The 17,253-nt window shown below is 41.0% G+C and overlaps 1 gene segment (V, D, J or C); it reads right to left on the bottom strand.

Annotated features, from left to right (window-relative positions):
- Positions 1-8,079: 8,079 nt before the first annotated feature.
- Positions 8,080-8,678, bottom strand: LOC129013223 (T cell receptor alpha variable 12-1-like). The segment is given in 2 exon segments: positions 8,080-8,429; positions 8,627-8,678. Coding segments are annotated over 2 exon segments (402 nt in total).
- Between the last annotated feature and the right edge of the window lie 8,575 nt (positions 8,679-17,253).

Genomic DNA, 17,253 nt, shown 5'->3' with positions numbered 1-17,253 from the left:
GTAGCATATACCTCTACCCCAAGAAACACTGCAGCCAATTATGACTTTATTCTTACCCACAATAGGTCAGGGCAGTCTGGCTTCCTTGCCTCAGGGTGGGAGGGATCACCCCTGTGATGCAGTTCACTCTCCAGAGCTCCCCATGAGGTGAGGCGGGATCAAGACTCCCGCTGGACCAAGTCCATGCTTAGTCTTTCCCCCTGTCTCAACCTGGTTTCCTCAATCAATTACAGAGAAAGAATTCCAACTGCAGTCTCTACTTTTAAGGAACTCATCCCAAGGCAGTATGTTATCTCATTTAATACTGAAACAAATCCTGAAATATATACAATACATAGCCTTATAAATGGACCATTAGTAACATAAATATTCAAACAAAAAACACAACCCAGGTTCTTTCCAGAATGCCAGGAAGCCAAAAGGTAAATAACAAATGTGGAAGTAAAATTTAAGTATCTTGATTCTGGTACAACTTTCTGCTCTTCCTTACTGCCTTTCAAATCTTTCTTCCAAGGCTTGGAAAGATTTCTTCAGTCTTTCATTCTTCAGATGAAGAATTTGAAGCAAATTTGGATTGAGTTGCATCCTTTTCATCAGTGACTATGGGAACAACCCTGGACAGAAATCTTAACTCTCCATTTCTAAACTTTCCCACTTTGAGGACTACATAAATGATATCATGTCCAACAGACTACAACTTCACTTTTATAATAAAGTGATGTTCAAAGTTTTTTCCTGTAATTCAACTTAATACCTACTAAAAAGCCTTCTTTTCATCAGGCACAAATATTTTGCCCAAACATAGTATATATTGCAGGGCAAATGTGTATTGCTAGGTAGTCAGAAGAGGGAGGCATTTGTATGCTCTTCAGTGTTTCCAACTCTCCTCCAACATTTGCTGAAACATGCTCAATACTGTATGGTCTCTGGTCATTAATTTAAACAGGTCTTTGTTCATCATAAAGCCTCTTGGTGTCTAGACTTCTTTTAGATACTTAGAGATCCTCTCAATAAATTTTAAGTCATTCCAGCAGGGGCTGTGGGTATATAACATGCTGTGACTAGGGCTAAGACTCCCTACCATCTCCAAGCCACAGTCAGTTACATAGGAATCAACATACTCTTCCACAAGGTTTTGAGTTCAATTCAGACTTTACCCCAAAATGGCAATATAGACCCTCTCTAATCTTCGATCTCTGCAAATATCTAGGCTTTTTTTTAACCAGTTCTCACCCTCTCCCTCTAGTTCCGCCATCTACTCATCAAATGTGCCCTTATATAACTCAGGAGTGGAGCTGCAGCTAAGGCTGGAGATGGGATGAGGGTTCTATAACTAAAAGAATTTATGGAGGAGGAGCCAAGATGGCCGAATAGGAACAGCTCCGGTCTACAGCTCCCAGCATGAGCGACGCAGAAGACGGGTGATTTCTGAATTTCCATCTGAGGTACCGTGTTCATCTCACTAGGGAGTGCCAGACAGTGGGCGCAGGTCAGTGGGTGAGCGCACCGTGCGCCAGCTGAAACAGGGGCGAGGCATTGCCTCACTAGGGAAGCACAAGGGGTCAGGGAGTTCCCTTTCCAGGGGTGACAGACGACACCTGGAAAATCGAACCACTCCCACCCGAATACTGCGCTTTTCTGACGGGCTTAGGAAACGGTGCTCCAGGAGATTATAGCCCGCACCTGGCTCAGAGGGTCCTACGCCCACAGAGTCTCGCTGATTGCTAGCACAGCAGTCCGAGATCAAACAGCAAGGCAAGCAGCAGCGAGGCTGGGGCAGGGGCGCCCGCCATTGCCCAGGCTCGCTTAGGTAAACAAAGCAGCCTGGAAGCTTGAACTGGGTGGAGCCCACCACAGCTCAAGGAGGCCTGCCTGCCTCTGTAGGCTCCACCTCTGGGGGCAGGGCACAGACAAACAAAAAGACAGCAGTAACCTCTGCAGACTTAAATGTCCCTGTCTGACAGCTTTGAGGAGAGCAGTGGTTCTCCCAGCACGCAGCTGGAGATCTGAGAACGGGCTGACTGCCTCCTCAAGTGGGTCCCTGACCCATGACCCCCGAGCAGCCTAAATGGGAGGCACCCCCCAGCAGGGGCAGACTGACACCTCATACGGCTGGGCAGGTACTCCAACAGACCTGCAGCTAAGGGTCCTGTCTGTTAGAAGGAAAACTAACAGGAAGGATATCCACACCAAAAACACATCTATACATCACCATCATCAAAGACCAAAAGTAGATAAAACCACAAAGATGGGGAAAAAACAGAGCAGAAAAACTGGAAACTCTAAAAAGCAGAGTATCTCTCCTCCTCCAAAGGAACGCAGTTCCTCACCAGCAACGGAACAAAGCTGGATGGAGAATGACTTCGACGAGCTGAGAGAAGAAGGCTTCAGACGATCAAATTACTCCGAGCTACGGGAGGATATTCAAACCAAAGGCAAAGAAGTTGAAAACTTTGAAAAAAATTTACAAGAATGTATAACTAGAATAACCAATACAGAGAAGTGCTTAAAGGAGCTGATGGAGCTGAAAACCAAGGCTCGAGAACTACGTGAAGAATGCAGAAGCCTCAGGAGCCGATGCAATCAAATGGAAGAAAGGGTATCAGCCCTGGAAGATGAAATGGATGAAATGAATGAAATGAAGTGAGAAGGGAAGTTTAGAGAAAAAACAATAAAAAGAAACGAGCAAAGCCTCCAAGAAATGTGGGACTATGTGAAAAGACCAAATCTACGTCTGATTGGTGTACCTGAAAGTGACGGGGAGAATGGAAACAAGTTGGAAAACACTCTGCAGGATATGATCCAGGAGAACTTCCCCAATCTAGCAAGGCAGGCCAACATTCAGATTCAGGAAATACAGAGAACGCCACAAAGATACTCCTCGAGAAGAGCAACTCCAAGACACATAATTGTCAGATTCACCAAAGTTGAAATGAAGGAAAAAATGTTAAGGGCAGCCAGAGAGAAAGGTCGGGATACCATCAAAGGGAAGCCCATCAGACTAACAGCGGATCTCTCGGCAGAAACCCTACAAGCCAGAAGAGAGTGGGGGCCAATATTCAACATTCTTCAAGAAAAGAATTTTCAACCCAGAATTTCATATCCTGCCAAACTAAGCTTCATAAGTGAAGGAGAAATAAAATACTTTACAGACAAGCAAATGCTGAGAGATTTTGTCACCACCAGGCCTGCCCTAAAAGAGCTCCTGAAGGAAGTGCTAAACATGGAAAGGGACAACCGGTATCAGCCACTGCAAAATCATGCCAAAATGTAAAGACCATGGAGACTAGGAAGAGACTGCATCAACTAATGAGCAAAATAACCAGCTAACATCATAATGACAGGATCAAATTCACACATAACAATATTAACTTTAAATGTAAATGGACTAAATGCTCCAATTAAAAGACACAGACTGGCAAATTGGATAAAGAGTCAAGACCCATCAGTGTGCTGTATTCAGGAAACCCAACTCACATGCAGAGACACACATAGGCTCAAAATAAAAGGATGGAGGAAGATCTACCAAGCAAATGGAAAGCAAAAAAAGGCAGGGGTTGCAATCCTAGTCTCTGATAAAAACAGACTTTAAACCAACAAAGATCAAAAGAGACAAAGAAGGTCATTACATAATGGTAAAGGGATTAATTCAACAAGAAGAGCTAACTATCCTAAATATATATGCACCCAATACAGGAGCATCCAGATTCATAAAGCAAGTCCTGAGTGACCTACAAAGAGACTTAGACTCCCACACAAAAATAATGGGAGAATTTAACACCCCACTCTCAACATTAGACAGATCAACGAGACAGAAAGTCAACAGGGATACCCAGAAATTGAACTCAGCTCTGCACCAAGTGGACCTAATAGACATCTACAGAACTCTCCACACCAAATCAACAGAATATACATTTTTTTCAGCACCACACCACACCTATTCCAAAATTGACCACATACTCGGAAGTAAAGCTCTCCTCAATAAATGTAAAAGAACAGAAATTATAACAAACTATCTCTCAGATCACAGTGCAATCAAGCTAGAACTCAGGATTAAGAATCTCACTCAAAAATGCTCAACTACATGGAAACTGAACAACCTGCTCCTGAATGACTACTGGGTACATCACGAAATGAAGGCAGAAATAAAGATGTTCTTTGAAACCAACGAGAACCAAGACACAACATACCAGAATCTCTGGGATGCATTCAAAGCAGTGTGTAGAGGGAAATTTATAGCACTAAATGCCCACAAGAGAAAGCAGGAAAGATCCAAAATTGACACCCTAACATCACAATTAAAAGAACTAGAAAAGCAAGAGCAAACACATTCAAAAGCTAGCAGAAGGCAAGAAATAACTAAAATCAGAGCAGAACTGAAGGAAATAGAGACACAAAAAACCCTTCAAAAAATTAATGAATCCAGGAGCTGGTTTTTTGAAAGGATCAACAAAATTGATAGACTGCTAGCAAGAATAATAAAGAAAAAAAGAGAGAAGAATCAAATAGATGCAATAAAAAATGTTAAAGGTGATATCACCGCTGATCCCACAGAAATACAAACTACCATCAGAGTATACTACAAACACCTCTACACAAATAAACTAGAAAATCTAGAAGAAATGGATAAATTCCTCGACACATACACCCTCCCAAGACTAAACCAAGAAGAAGTTGAATCTCTGAATAGACCAATAACAGGAACTGAAATTGTGGCAATAATCAATAGCTTACCAACCAAAAAGAGTCCAGGACCAGATGGATTCACAGCCGAATTCTACCAGAGGTAAAAGGAGGAACTGGTACCATTCCTTCTGAAACTATTCCAATCAATAGAAAAAGAGGGAATCCTCCCTAACTCATTTTATGAGGCCAGCATCATCCTGATACCAAAGCCGGGCAGAGACACAACCAAAAAAGAGAATTTTAGACCAACATCCTTGATGAACATTGATGCAAAAATCCTCAATAAAATACTGGCAAACCGAATCCAGCAGTACATCAAAAACTTCTCCACCATAATGAAGTGGACTTCATCCCTGGGATGCAAGGCTGGTTCAATATACACAAATCAATAAATGTAATCCAGCATATAAACAGAACCAAAGACAAAAACCACATGATTATCTCAATAGATGCAGAAAAGGCCTTTGACAAAATTCAACAATCCTTCATGCTAAAAACTCTCAATAAATTAGGTATTGATGGGACGTATCTCAAAATAATAAGAGCTATCTATGACAAACCCACAGCCAATATCATACTGAATGGGCAAAAACTGGAAGCATTCCCTTTGAAAACTGGCACAAGACAGGGATGCCCTCTCTCACCACTTCTATTCAACATAGTGTTGGAAGTTCTGGCCAGGGCAATTAGGCAGGAGAAGGAAATCAAGTGTATTCAATTAGGAAAAGAGGAAGTCAAATTGTCCCTGTTTGCAGACGACATGATTGTATATCTAGAAAACCCCATTGTCTCAGCCCAAAATCTCCTTAAGCTGATAAGCAACTTCAGCAAAGTCTCAGGATACAAAATCAATGTACAAAAATCACAAGCATTCTTATACATCAATAACAGACAAACAGAGAGCCAAATCATGAGTGAATTCCCATTCACAATTGCTTCAAAGAGAATAAAATACCTAGGAATCCAACTTGCAAGGGATGTGAAGGACCTCTTCAAGGAGAACTACAAACCACTGCTCAAGGAAATAAAAGAGGACACACACAAATGGAAGAACATTCCATGCTCATGGGTAGGAAGAATCAATGTCGTGAAAATGGCCATCCTTCCCAAGGTAATTTACAGATTCAATGCCATCCCCATCAAGCTACCAATGACTTTCTTCACAGAATTGGAAAAAACTACTTTAAAGTTCATATGGAACCTAAAAAGAACCTGCATCACCAAGTCAATCCTAAGCCAAAAGAACAAAGCTGGAGGCATCACACTACCTGACTTCAAACTATACTACAAGGCTACAGTAACCAAAACAGCATGGTACTGGTACCAAAACAGAGATATAGATCAATGGAACAGAACAGAGCCATCAGAAATAATGCCACATATCTACAACTATCTGATCTTTGACAAACCTGAGAAAAACAAGAAATGGGGAAAGGATTCCCTATTTAATAAATGGTGCTGGGAAAACTGGCTAGCCATATGTAGAAAGCAGAAACTGGATCCCTTCCTTACACCTTATACAAAAATCAATTCAAGATGGATTAAAGACTTAAATGTTAGACCTAAAACCATAAAAACCCTAGAAGAAAACCTAGGCATTACCATTCAGGACATAGGCATGGACAAGGACTTAATGTCTAAAACACCAAAAGCAATGGCAACAAAAGCCAAAATTGACAAATGGGATCTAATTAAACTAAAGAGCTTCTGCACAGCAAAGGAAACTACCATCAGAGTGAACAGGCAACCTACAAAATGGGAGAACATTTTCGCAACCTACTCATCTGACAAAGGGCTAATATCCAGAATCTACAATGAACTCCAACAAATTTACAAGAAAAAAACAAACAACCCCATCAAAAAGTGGGCAAAGGACATGAACAGACACTTCTCAAAAGAAGACATTTATGCAGCCAAAAAACACATGAAAAAATGCTCACCATCGCTGGCCATCAGAGAAATGCAAATCAAAACCACAATGAGATACCATCTCACACCAGTTAGAATGGCAATCATTAAAAAGTCAGGAAACAACAGGTGCCAGAGAGGATGTGGAGAAATAGGAACACTTTTACACTGTTGGTGGGACTGTAAACTAGTTCAACCATGGTGGAAGTCAGTGTGGCCATTCCTCAGGGATCTAGAACTAGAAATTCAATTCAACCCAGCCATCCCATTACTGGGTATATACCCAAAGGACTATAAATCATGCTGCTATAAAGACACATGCACACGTATGTTTATTGCGGCATTATTCACAATAGCAAAGACTTGGAACCAACCCAAATGTCCAACAATGATAGACTGGATTAAGAAAATGTGGCACATATACACCGTGGAATACTATGCAGCCATAAAAAATGATGAGTTCATGTCCTTTGTAGGGACATGGATGAAGTTGGAAATCATCATTCTCAGTAAACTATTGCAAGAACAAATAACCAAACACTGCATATTCTCACTCATAGGTGGGAATTGAACAATGAGAACACATGGACACAAGAAGGGGAACATCACACTTCGGGGACTGTTGTGGGGTGGGGGGAGGGGGGAGGGATAGCACTGGGAGATATACCTAATGCTAGATGATGAGTTGGTGGGTGCAGCGCACCAGCATGGCACATGTATACATATGTAACTTACCTGCACATTGTGCACATGTACCGTAAAACCTAATGTATAATAATACTAATAATAATAATAAAAGAAAAAAAGAATTTATGACTTACAGGATTTTCACAGTAGTTTGCTGATCTTTTTTATTTTGCATTTGTGTTTTTCTGTTGCATTCCTAAAGCAATGTCTGTCAAACTTCTTGGGTAACTAAATGGGGAAAGAATAAGATGTCTTATGGACAGTGAGTGAATATCTGTTATTGTGTGAAAATGTTTTCCTGATATAAATAAAAAGAATCATAAAACCAATCTCATAAAGCATAGATATGGCATAAAACTAGAGTGGGCATTAAAATGTATACATTATGTAATATAGGCACCTTGCTGTATATCAATCATACCTAAATTTAAAAAAACAGGAGGGAGGAAGTAAACTTTTAGAGATGATGGATATGCTTATGGCATAGATTGTGATGTATGTATGAAATGAATATGTAATCCTTCTGGTTCGTCAATGATCTCAAAAAAATTTATTTTTTTAATCTCTCCAGAAGAAACATAAATATATTTTAAAACTAAAGTAGAAAGAGAATACAGGAAAATATTTTAACCAGACCAAGACTGTATCTTTCATTTTTCTTCAGGGTCTCAATTATTTTCAGAATTATAATAATGCTTCCCTAATCAATCAGTCCTCCATACTAGTACTGTGAATTTCAACTTGAGTCTAGAGAGCAAAGAGAACTTTACTGCCCTGCAGTCTAAGCTCCACTCCACATCAGGCATTCCAGGGGCCCAGCAGGTTTGGGTACAGACTGCAGGTGTCTGGGGAGCACTGTGTGTTCACTGCACAGAGGTAGGTGGCTGAATCACTGAGCTGGGAGTCTCTGATGAGCAGGGAAATATACTGGCTGGCTCTATTGAGCTGTGCTGTAAACCTTCCATCTTGGTTACCACTGGAGTATACGGACATCAGCAACTTAGGTTCTTTCCTGCAATCCTGTCTGTACCAGAAGAAAGACTGAGAAGCACTGTTGCTGTAAGTGCAGTTGAAAGCGACAGTGGCTCCTTCTGGAACATTGAAGGGTCCAGGATCCTGCTCCACCTCCTTCTGTTGGCTCCAAACCCCTGTGAAAAAGACAGTGGTCAGACAGAGAAGACAAATTGGGAGGAAAATGCTTACTCCCCAGAATTCAAATCATGTTTTTACAGGCCTTCTACTCTCTCTTAGTTAGAGAAAAAATTCAGGCTTCTAGCCCCCAGCCTAGGATAGACAATATCTCAAAATATTGTACATTATGTTCCTATAGAGATGCCCAACTCACAGCTTAACTGAAGCCACAGGATCACCAGTAAAACTCTCAAGGATATCATCATTCTTTTCTGCCCTGGTTCACTGAGGATTGAAATTTTCAATCCAAAAAAAATGAACATAGCACAGATATTTTATTTCTTCTACTTTAGAAATCATAAAAAGAATCTGTCCTACCAATTAGAAAAAAGAGGTTATTTTCACAACCCCTGGTATATAACTAACCCCTCCTCTTTTCGCCCTTCCCGTTCTCTCTCTCTCTTTCTCTCCTTCTCTCTCTCTCTCTCTCTCTCTCTCACACACACACACACACACACACACACACACACACGAGCACTTGAGAGCTTTCCTCAGGGTCCCTAAGAAAACACTGCCATCTTGTGGAATCATGATAGTAATCAAAGACGTACTCAAGATGTAGACCTGTATTATGGAACAGGTGAATGTAAAAATCTGACATATTAGTTAAATTAAAAATTTGAGAAGCAAATGCTCCAAGTCAATGTCTGTGGGGGATGTTTATGCATGCATGTGTTTGATATCAAATGGCAACTCTTGTATGAGTAAGAGGAGTTATTTCTAATAGCCACTTTCCTACACTGAACAATCAGTCATGAAGCATTCTATTCCAAAACTTTGAGCGAGATTCTTGCAATTTAAGGAGAATTTCACGTTACATACCTCTTCTCCATGTCAGGCCATACATCCCCATACCATTCTGCTATCTCCAATTTTTAAAGAAATTTCCTGTAATTCAAAAGAATTCTTTCAAAATAGAACGACCTAAAATCTAGCTAAACAAATATGATTTGAGCTCACAGCCTGGGCAACATTTTTTAACAAAGCCAGGGACTGGAGCTTGGAATTCGTCATTCTGTCTTACACCAATGACACGTGCATGTCATGTCAAAACAGTATTTGTTTGGGCTGTTGCAAAAGAGATGGACCTACCTTCACTATCTAGGCTTTTATATGTCTGTTCATTTGTCTAATTCCTCTTATTTCTTTTCTTGTTTTAAGTTTATATCTAGGAATGAATCTCCAAAATTTATGAATTTGGTCTTTTCTTTACCTTTTCATCCTAACCTAAAAAGCAAACCAGATCTATGGAGGGTTACCTATGCAAGAAACTTAACTGGGTCTACAGAGTAACAAGCACAACAACCACTGTTCCTCCTCTAGTCCATAATCTGCTCTGTGTCCTTGAAGAAGCTGGTGGCTGTAGGCCAGCAATGATGCAGGCTCTTTTCTACTCAAGAGCCTCGTAATCAGTATTCATCAATGATGGCCTGGGCAGGCCCTTCCCTTTCCCACCAACTGCATAGGAAATAGAATGAAGAATAACATGCTAATATTGAAATCCCTTTTTCCGGGAATACATTGCACATGACAGAAATTACAACAGCCACTTCTCAGTAAGTGTAAAAAGCAAAGGAAGAGTGACAGCAACCCAAGAATGCAGCCACTACATTCTTGGAAAATTTATAAAAAACAAATATAACATCTAAAATTGAATGGGGACCTGAAGCACAGTCCTTTCAGGAAGAAATCACCTTTTTAATATTTGTAACAAAAATAGTATGGGCAAATAGATATAATGTTGTGGTGGACCTAAGAGCGTTATCAATGCTAGCACAGTGACATTTTTTTTTAAAAAAAAATTTTTTAAGTAAAAAAAAAAAATGACAGAATTTATACATCAAAGGTGTACTGCAAAGCTTCTGTGCCTACTAATGTCTAAATAACATATAAAAGTCCTTCATATGGCTTAAGGACAGTGTTATGGCAATTAGTCAAAGAGAAATCATAGTCCCCTTCCCTGTTGGATTAAGCAGTCTTCATCTTCCATAGCACGAAATTTTCTAGATATGCCTTGTGGACCTCAAAGTATTGAAAGCAAGAACTTATTCAAAGGCAATTTATTTTAAGATACTACTGTAAATGCTACTAATTTTGTGTCTATTTGAAATACATAAGTTGTACTGTTAAAAACAACAACAACAACAAAGGAAATTTTTATACACATGGAAAAACACATTTTTACTCATTGTGTTCTCATTATACACAATGAGATTATTCTGTATAATTATCACAATATAATTATAATTATTGTTTATGCATTAGTTTGTTAAACAATTTAGGGAAAAAATGGGAGTTACAAACAAAAGCTACAAAAATATTGGCTTTATTCTTATCTATGTTACTACCTTTACCATTGTTCATTATTTTTGCATGGCTCCAAGTTGCTGTCTAGTGCCATTTCTTTTCTGCCTGAAAGATTCCCTTTAGATTTTCTTGTAGGGCAGATCTACAAGTGATGAATACTCTGAGTTTTTGTTTATCTGGAGGTATCTTAATTTCTCCTTTGTTTTAGAACAATAGTTTTGCCTGATATGAAATTGTTGGTTTACATTTTTTTTTCTTTAAACACTTTAAATATGCCATCCACTGCCTTCTGGCTTCCATGGTTTCTGATAAACAATTGACTGCTAATCTTTTGAAAGATCTCTTCCATGTGATTAATCACTTATCTCTTGCAGCTTTCAAGATTCTCCATTTGTCTTTTTCTTTAAACAGTTTGATTATAATGTGTCCCAATGAGATTTTTTTTTTTTTTTTTTTTTTGCCTTTTTTCTACTTGGTCCTTATCAAACTTCTTGGATGTATAGGTCCATGTCTTCCAACAAATTTGGGAAGTTTGGAGTCATGATTTTTACAAATATTCTCCCGCTTTTTCCTTTCCTCTCACTCTGGGAATCCTGTTATCCTTATGGCTGTACTTTTTATAATGTCCCACAGGTCTCTTAAGCTCTCTTCAATTTTTTTCCCTTGTGCTTCTTAGACTGAATAATTTCAATTGGCCTATCTTCACATTTGCAGATTCTTTCTCCTCCCTGTTATTGAGTTCCTTTATCAATTTTTTTGGAAAATTTCCTCTGCATAACCACTTCTTCACTCTGAGAGGGTTTTGAGTTATATGAATACAGGAAAGCCCTTTGAATTAGGCCTTCAGAAAACCACCTGACAGGTCAACATATTCAGGCACTATTCTTTGATAATGGGTCTACTCTGCTTCCTCCAGCCCCAGAAACCCACGCTGGGAATGCAGAATGCCATTTAAAGACTATTTTCCAGCTAGTGATGGAAAGATGGAGCAAAGGAAACTTACACTATCACAAATCTCTCCTGCTAGGTTGCAGTTACCTTTTTGTTGATTAAATGTGTGCTTGGTTGCTATAAAACTTTCTGTGGTCTTTGGCTAGAGTGGAATGGTTATGGTCTTACAGTTTCTGCCTTCATAGTCAATCCTTTTCCTGGTCCTTTGGCTGCAGAAAACAGGCATTTATTTGGGATTTCTTTTCTGTACCCACTGGCATTACCAGGTTACTGGCTACTCCTGGATGCCACTGGGTTGTATGAGGCAAAAGAAAACTCATGAAACTCACTGTTGTAGCATTGTTCAGGTCCTCAATTTCTTAGACAATCTGGCTTTTTCTCTCTATCTTTTAGAAACTTTTTATCTTTTGATTTTATATACAAACAGTCCCTGACTTAACAATGACTTGACTTATGATTTTTTTCATGGTGCAAAAGCAATACCCAATCAGTACAAACCATACTTTGTGTACCGATACAACCTTTCTATTATTCTCTTTGGGTATTTTATTCAATAAATTAGATGAGATACTCAACACTTTGTTATAAAATAGGCTTTGTGTTAGATGATTTTGCCCAACCATAGGCTAATGTAAGTGTTCTGAGCATGATTAACATAGGATAGGCAATCTTATGATGTTCAGTATATAAGATGTATTAAATGCATTTTATACCCACAGTATTTTAAACTACAATCAGTTTACTGGGAAGTAATCTCATTTCGATTCAAGGGCCATCTATAATGTCCAGAATTTTTAGCTGTATCTAACATTAATAGAAAAAAGTACACCTCCTCTAACGTTCTAGAAGTGAAAGGCATGATGCTTCTTTCTTTCTCCTAACAGTGACCTTAGAACAGCCTGGTTGGTACACTCTCCAGGCAGCAGCATGGTCAGAATGGTATTAATATTGAATTCCAGTTCAGCCACCTATATTCTTTTCTTGGTTAAACATGATTTTACATAATGAGGATAACCAGCATTTATGTGAGTGCACAGCTTTACAAGTTCCCATTCAGTTTTCCAGGAAGGCCAAGGTGGTAATTATGATGAATCTATGTAAATGTCATACAAATGCCTGTTCCTCTTTCTATTTATTCTAGGCAAATGATTTTGGTGTGACTAGGAACTGACTACAAAAAAAAGGCAAAGTTATAGCTACTAGAATGGGATGAACCGATTTTGTGATGGTGGAGAAAGAGCAACAACACTGGCACCTAGGAAGGGAAAATCTTAGACCGAGAGGTGGAGGAGTGGAGAATTAATTCACTCTTTGTATTCTAGGTCAAGCACCACAGCCTAGCAAGACAATTATATGGTCTGCTGGAGCCAAGCAGCAGCTGCAGTTGGCTATCCAATCTGCTGTTGGTTTGTCATCCTCTTCCACATTCCTTGAAATAGTAAAACTCCTGTGAATATGGCCTCTCCTGAACATTTCTGCAATACATGCATCAATAGCAGCTTCCCACCATAGATTCTCCATCCTTGTCTGTGTACAAACACAGGAATCAGTACAACTTCGTCTCAGTCTGACTCATACAAATGTATATGCTTCTCTGGATGTCTGAAAAGTCTTGGGTTATGCCATGAATGGCTACAGAGGTTGCAAATACTCAATGGCACTGCTCATATAGCTTAACAAAAGCAATGGCGGCAGCAGGCCACCTGGAGTGGCCACTACCATCACAGCAGGGAGGCATGGCTGGGGCTGCACACTCCATGGAACCAGGGACAATCAGGAGCCCCGCCCCTTCTGAGTTGGAGCAGGAGCTCCCCAGGTGCCACTGCAGCTGCCCAAGCCACAACTTCGGGGCATCACTGTCCTCTCTGCCCAGGAGCAGGTGGGAACCCTGCCCTTCCAGGCACAGCTGCAGCTTCCCAAGTCATGGCTGCAGACCTAGGCCTCCCTATGCTCTTGGGGAAACCAGGAGCAGGCAGGAGCCCCACCCTTCTCAGTGAAGCTGCAGCAACACAAGTCAATGCTGCAGACCCGGGCCTTCTGCTCCATGGGGTAGGCAGGAGCATTGCCCCCTCAACCTCCCTCTGTGGGCAGCTACAGCCTCCCAAACTGCAGCTGTGGACCAAGGCATCTCTGTACTCTTGAGGGCCTGGGAAGCCCTCCCTGCCTTCACAGGCTCAGAAGTACCCACTCCTGCTGCCTGGCTTCTCCTTGTTGTCAGCACCCCGTCTGATCTCAGAGCAAAGTGGGGGCCAAGCCCAGGCACTGTTGCAGCACAGTAGAGTGTGCACACACTAGAGGAAGTGTTCACACACAAGCCCTCTGCCACCTCGACCCCCTCCAGATTTTGGGTACTGACGAGCATAAGAGGGAAGCCAAGGGGGCACTGGCCTGAAGGCACTCCTTGGCACCTACCATCTGGGCACCATGAAAGACAGTAGGAGGCAGACAGGTATCTGGGTGGAAGGGGTGGGTCCCCAGTGAGACCACACCTTCAGGCTAAGGAGGGCCTGAAGGCTGGGTGTCAGGCTGCCAGTCCCCCAGACTGGTGTGGGAACTTCTGGTGCCTTTTCTGGGCCTGCCTATGGCTGCCCATGGATCAACTGGGCATGCACTTCCTCCCTTCTGAGGCCCATAAAAGCCCCAGGCTCAGCCAGAGCTGAGCAGACGTCAGGATGACCAGCAGCAGAGAGGAGCTAACCACTACAAGGCTTCTTCTCTATTGAGAGCTGCACACACTGGTACAACCAGCTGCAGAGAGGAGCTACCCACTCCAGGGCCTCCTCTCTGCTGAGAGCTACAAAGACAACAGGACAGCCTGCCTGCAGAGAGGAGTTTCCCACTCCAGGGTCTCCTCTCTGCTACGAGCTGAACACTCATTGGAACACCCTAGCTGTGGAAAGAAGCTACCCAATGCGGGTCTCCTCTGAGCTGTCCTATCACTTAATAAAGCTCCACTTCATCTTGCTAACCCTCTACTTGTCTGTGTACCTCATTCTTCCTGGTTGCAGGACAAGAACTTGGAACCCATCAAATGGTGGGGCTAAAAGAGCTGTTCCACAAACAGGGCTGAAACATGTCCCTTGTTCACCACATTGTGGGTAAAAAGAAGAAGAGAAGTGCTGTGGCCCTTTGGAAAGCCCAGACCTGAGAGCACCCCAAGTCAGGGCTATGACCCCCCTCTTTGGGACCCTATGGTTCCTGGCATCTCCAAGCTTTTGGGTGCCACTGTGTTCCCTGGTGCCAGCAGTTAATGCTGCTTGCAATGCAACTGGTCCAGCCCCAGCCTTGTGGAGAGCTGGCACCCACGCCAGCACTGCCCACCTCACTGCAGCAGCCAGCATGTATGACTGTGCAGTGGCAAGACTCCACACTTCCTCACACATCCTTCACTGCTCCATGCCTGACTCACCCTTGGCAGGCATAAGATCCAGGCCGGTAGCACGAGCTGAGCGTAGTCTTCCAGGCCAAGTAAGTGGAATGAGCCCAGTGGGCCCATGCAAAACTTGAGTAGAGGCACCACCAACCACAGAGGTTTCTGGTCAGAAAAGCAACACCCCAAGGATCCTATGACAAAAGTGATGTAATGCTGATCCAAAACAAGTTTAACAATAAATTCCAAACTGGATTAACCTGTTGGGTTATGCTTATGTCTGGGAATAGGTGGGACAGAACATCTTTCCATTAGGAATGGTTGGTGCTTTTTAGACTCTTTTTGACAATTAAAACAAAGATTAACATGTCAATCTAAACTTCGATGTATAATGGATAAGAAATTACATCCTAGTTATCTATACTTTGGGACTTTGTCACAGCTGACTAAATGGGTGAAGTTAATGTTGCAGATTGGTCTGCTGATAGTAGCCTTATTTAAACATCGTTTGAGGCAAATTCAATGTATTTAGTCTCAGAATCTCTGTTCGTCAAATTGATCAGAATGGCTTCTGGAGTGGCATACTCATGAGAAAAATTTCTAGAAAATAACATGATGTAAGAATATGGAGTGGGTATTGTTGAAAACCAGACCATCCTTAATCTCTTATACTCATAAATGTCTTGCTAGGTATGCCAGTGGTTTAAGACCATGATCACTCTACCTGACCAATTTCCAGAGTTATGCTTGCAGCAAGAAACCTTGAGGGGTGAGGTACTGTTTCCCTCTGAGACAAAGAGCAAGTTGCTTTACTCCTTACTATAAAAGCAATGAATTCTCCAAGCTCAAAGTTCCTCAGTTATGACACAGTACCACTTCAAACAAAGTATACATCAGCAAACATATCATCTTTTTTAGAGTCAAGGGAAAGAACAACTGAAGTGAATGTAACAATGTTTATGCTGTTTGCTGTGTCATGAGTAATAAAATCCTTTGTCTCTAAGTAGTTTCATGTATTTACTATAGCCTCAATCAAACAAGATTAGTAACTTGTAGGAACAGAAAACATCCAAAATCTGACAAATCCCTCCTCTCCATTATAGTAAAGACTAAAGACTTGAATTACCTTTTTTTTTTTAAGACAGAAGAGGTTTCACTATATTGCCCAGGCTGGATTTGAACTCCCGGGATCAAGGGATCCTCCCAACTCAGCTTCCTGACTACCTGGGACTGCAGGCACACATCACCACACTTGGTTTGAATTACTTTTGACAACAATAAGTTTCCCAAAACTGGTCTTGAATGAACCTTTTTTGAAGGATAATGTATAGCCCCATATGGGAATTAACTATCACATCTGATCAAATATTTGATCAATTTTCTGATATTCTTTAATAAAATAAAGACTCATTCTGAGATATTAGTGTTATAATCTCAGATGACTGTTAATCTCATGATGAGCCTAACAACCACTACACAGAGTACAGTCATTATGAACCAATAATAATTTGACCATAATAATTATCTTTAACCTGACTTTAAAAAAAAACCTAGCTTTCTATAAAATGTCTCTACTTAGTCCAATTATTTGAATGTGTTTCCTGATGCAATTTTTCTCTTGCAATAATTTGAGATTAAACTTTGACATGTGCTTATCATTATTTGATTTGGGAAGTTGTTTTCATACTTTCCAACATCTTTTAAGTATACCTTTTTTTTCTTTCAGATGTTTTACTGTGGGATTATGTTTAGAGTTTGCTCGGTTCATTCAGATTACACCTGATGTCAATTGAGTGACGACAGGTTGAGACCCTGCGTTGATCTAGTTGTTTGGCAGAGTTCACTGAGCATAGGAAGGCCTGGTCCGGAGACAAGGGGTGAGTGCCTGCATTAAAGAACTCTACCAGATATCTGAGCAGGGAGCACATACACGAAGTTCAGATTTGCTAGGATGGGAGTGAGAAGAAAGCGAAAGGAAAAAAGAACACAAGGCCAAGCAACATTCATTTATTCATTCTGTATATATTTCTTTCTTATTTTATTTTATTTTATTTTTTAAGAGATGAGTTCTTGCTTTGTCACCCAGAGCTGAAGTGCAGTGGCACCATCATAGCTCACTGCAGCCTCCAACTCTTGGGCTCAAGATATCCTTC

Source organism: Pongo pygmaeus, chromosome 15 (genome assembly GCF_028885625.2).
Source record: "Pongo pygmaeus isolate AG05252 chromosome 15, NHGRI_mPonPyg2-v2.0_pri, whole genome shotgun sequence".
In the NCBI taxonomy this organism is placed as follows: domain Eukaryota; kingdom Metazoa; phylum Chordata; class Mammalia; order Primates; family Hominidae; genus Pongo; species Pongo pygmaeus.
This window is presented reverse-complemented; position numbering and strand designations above follow the sequence as displayed.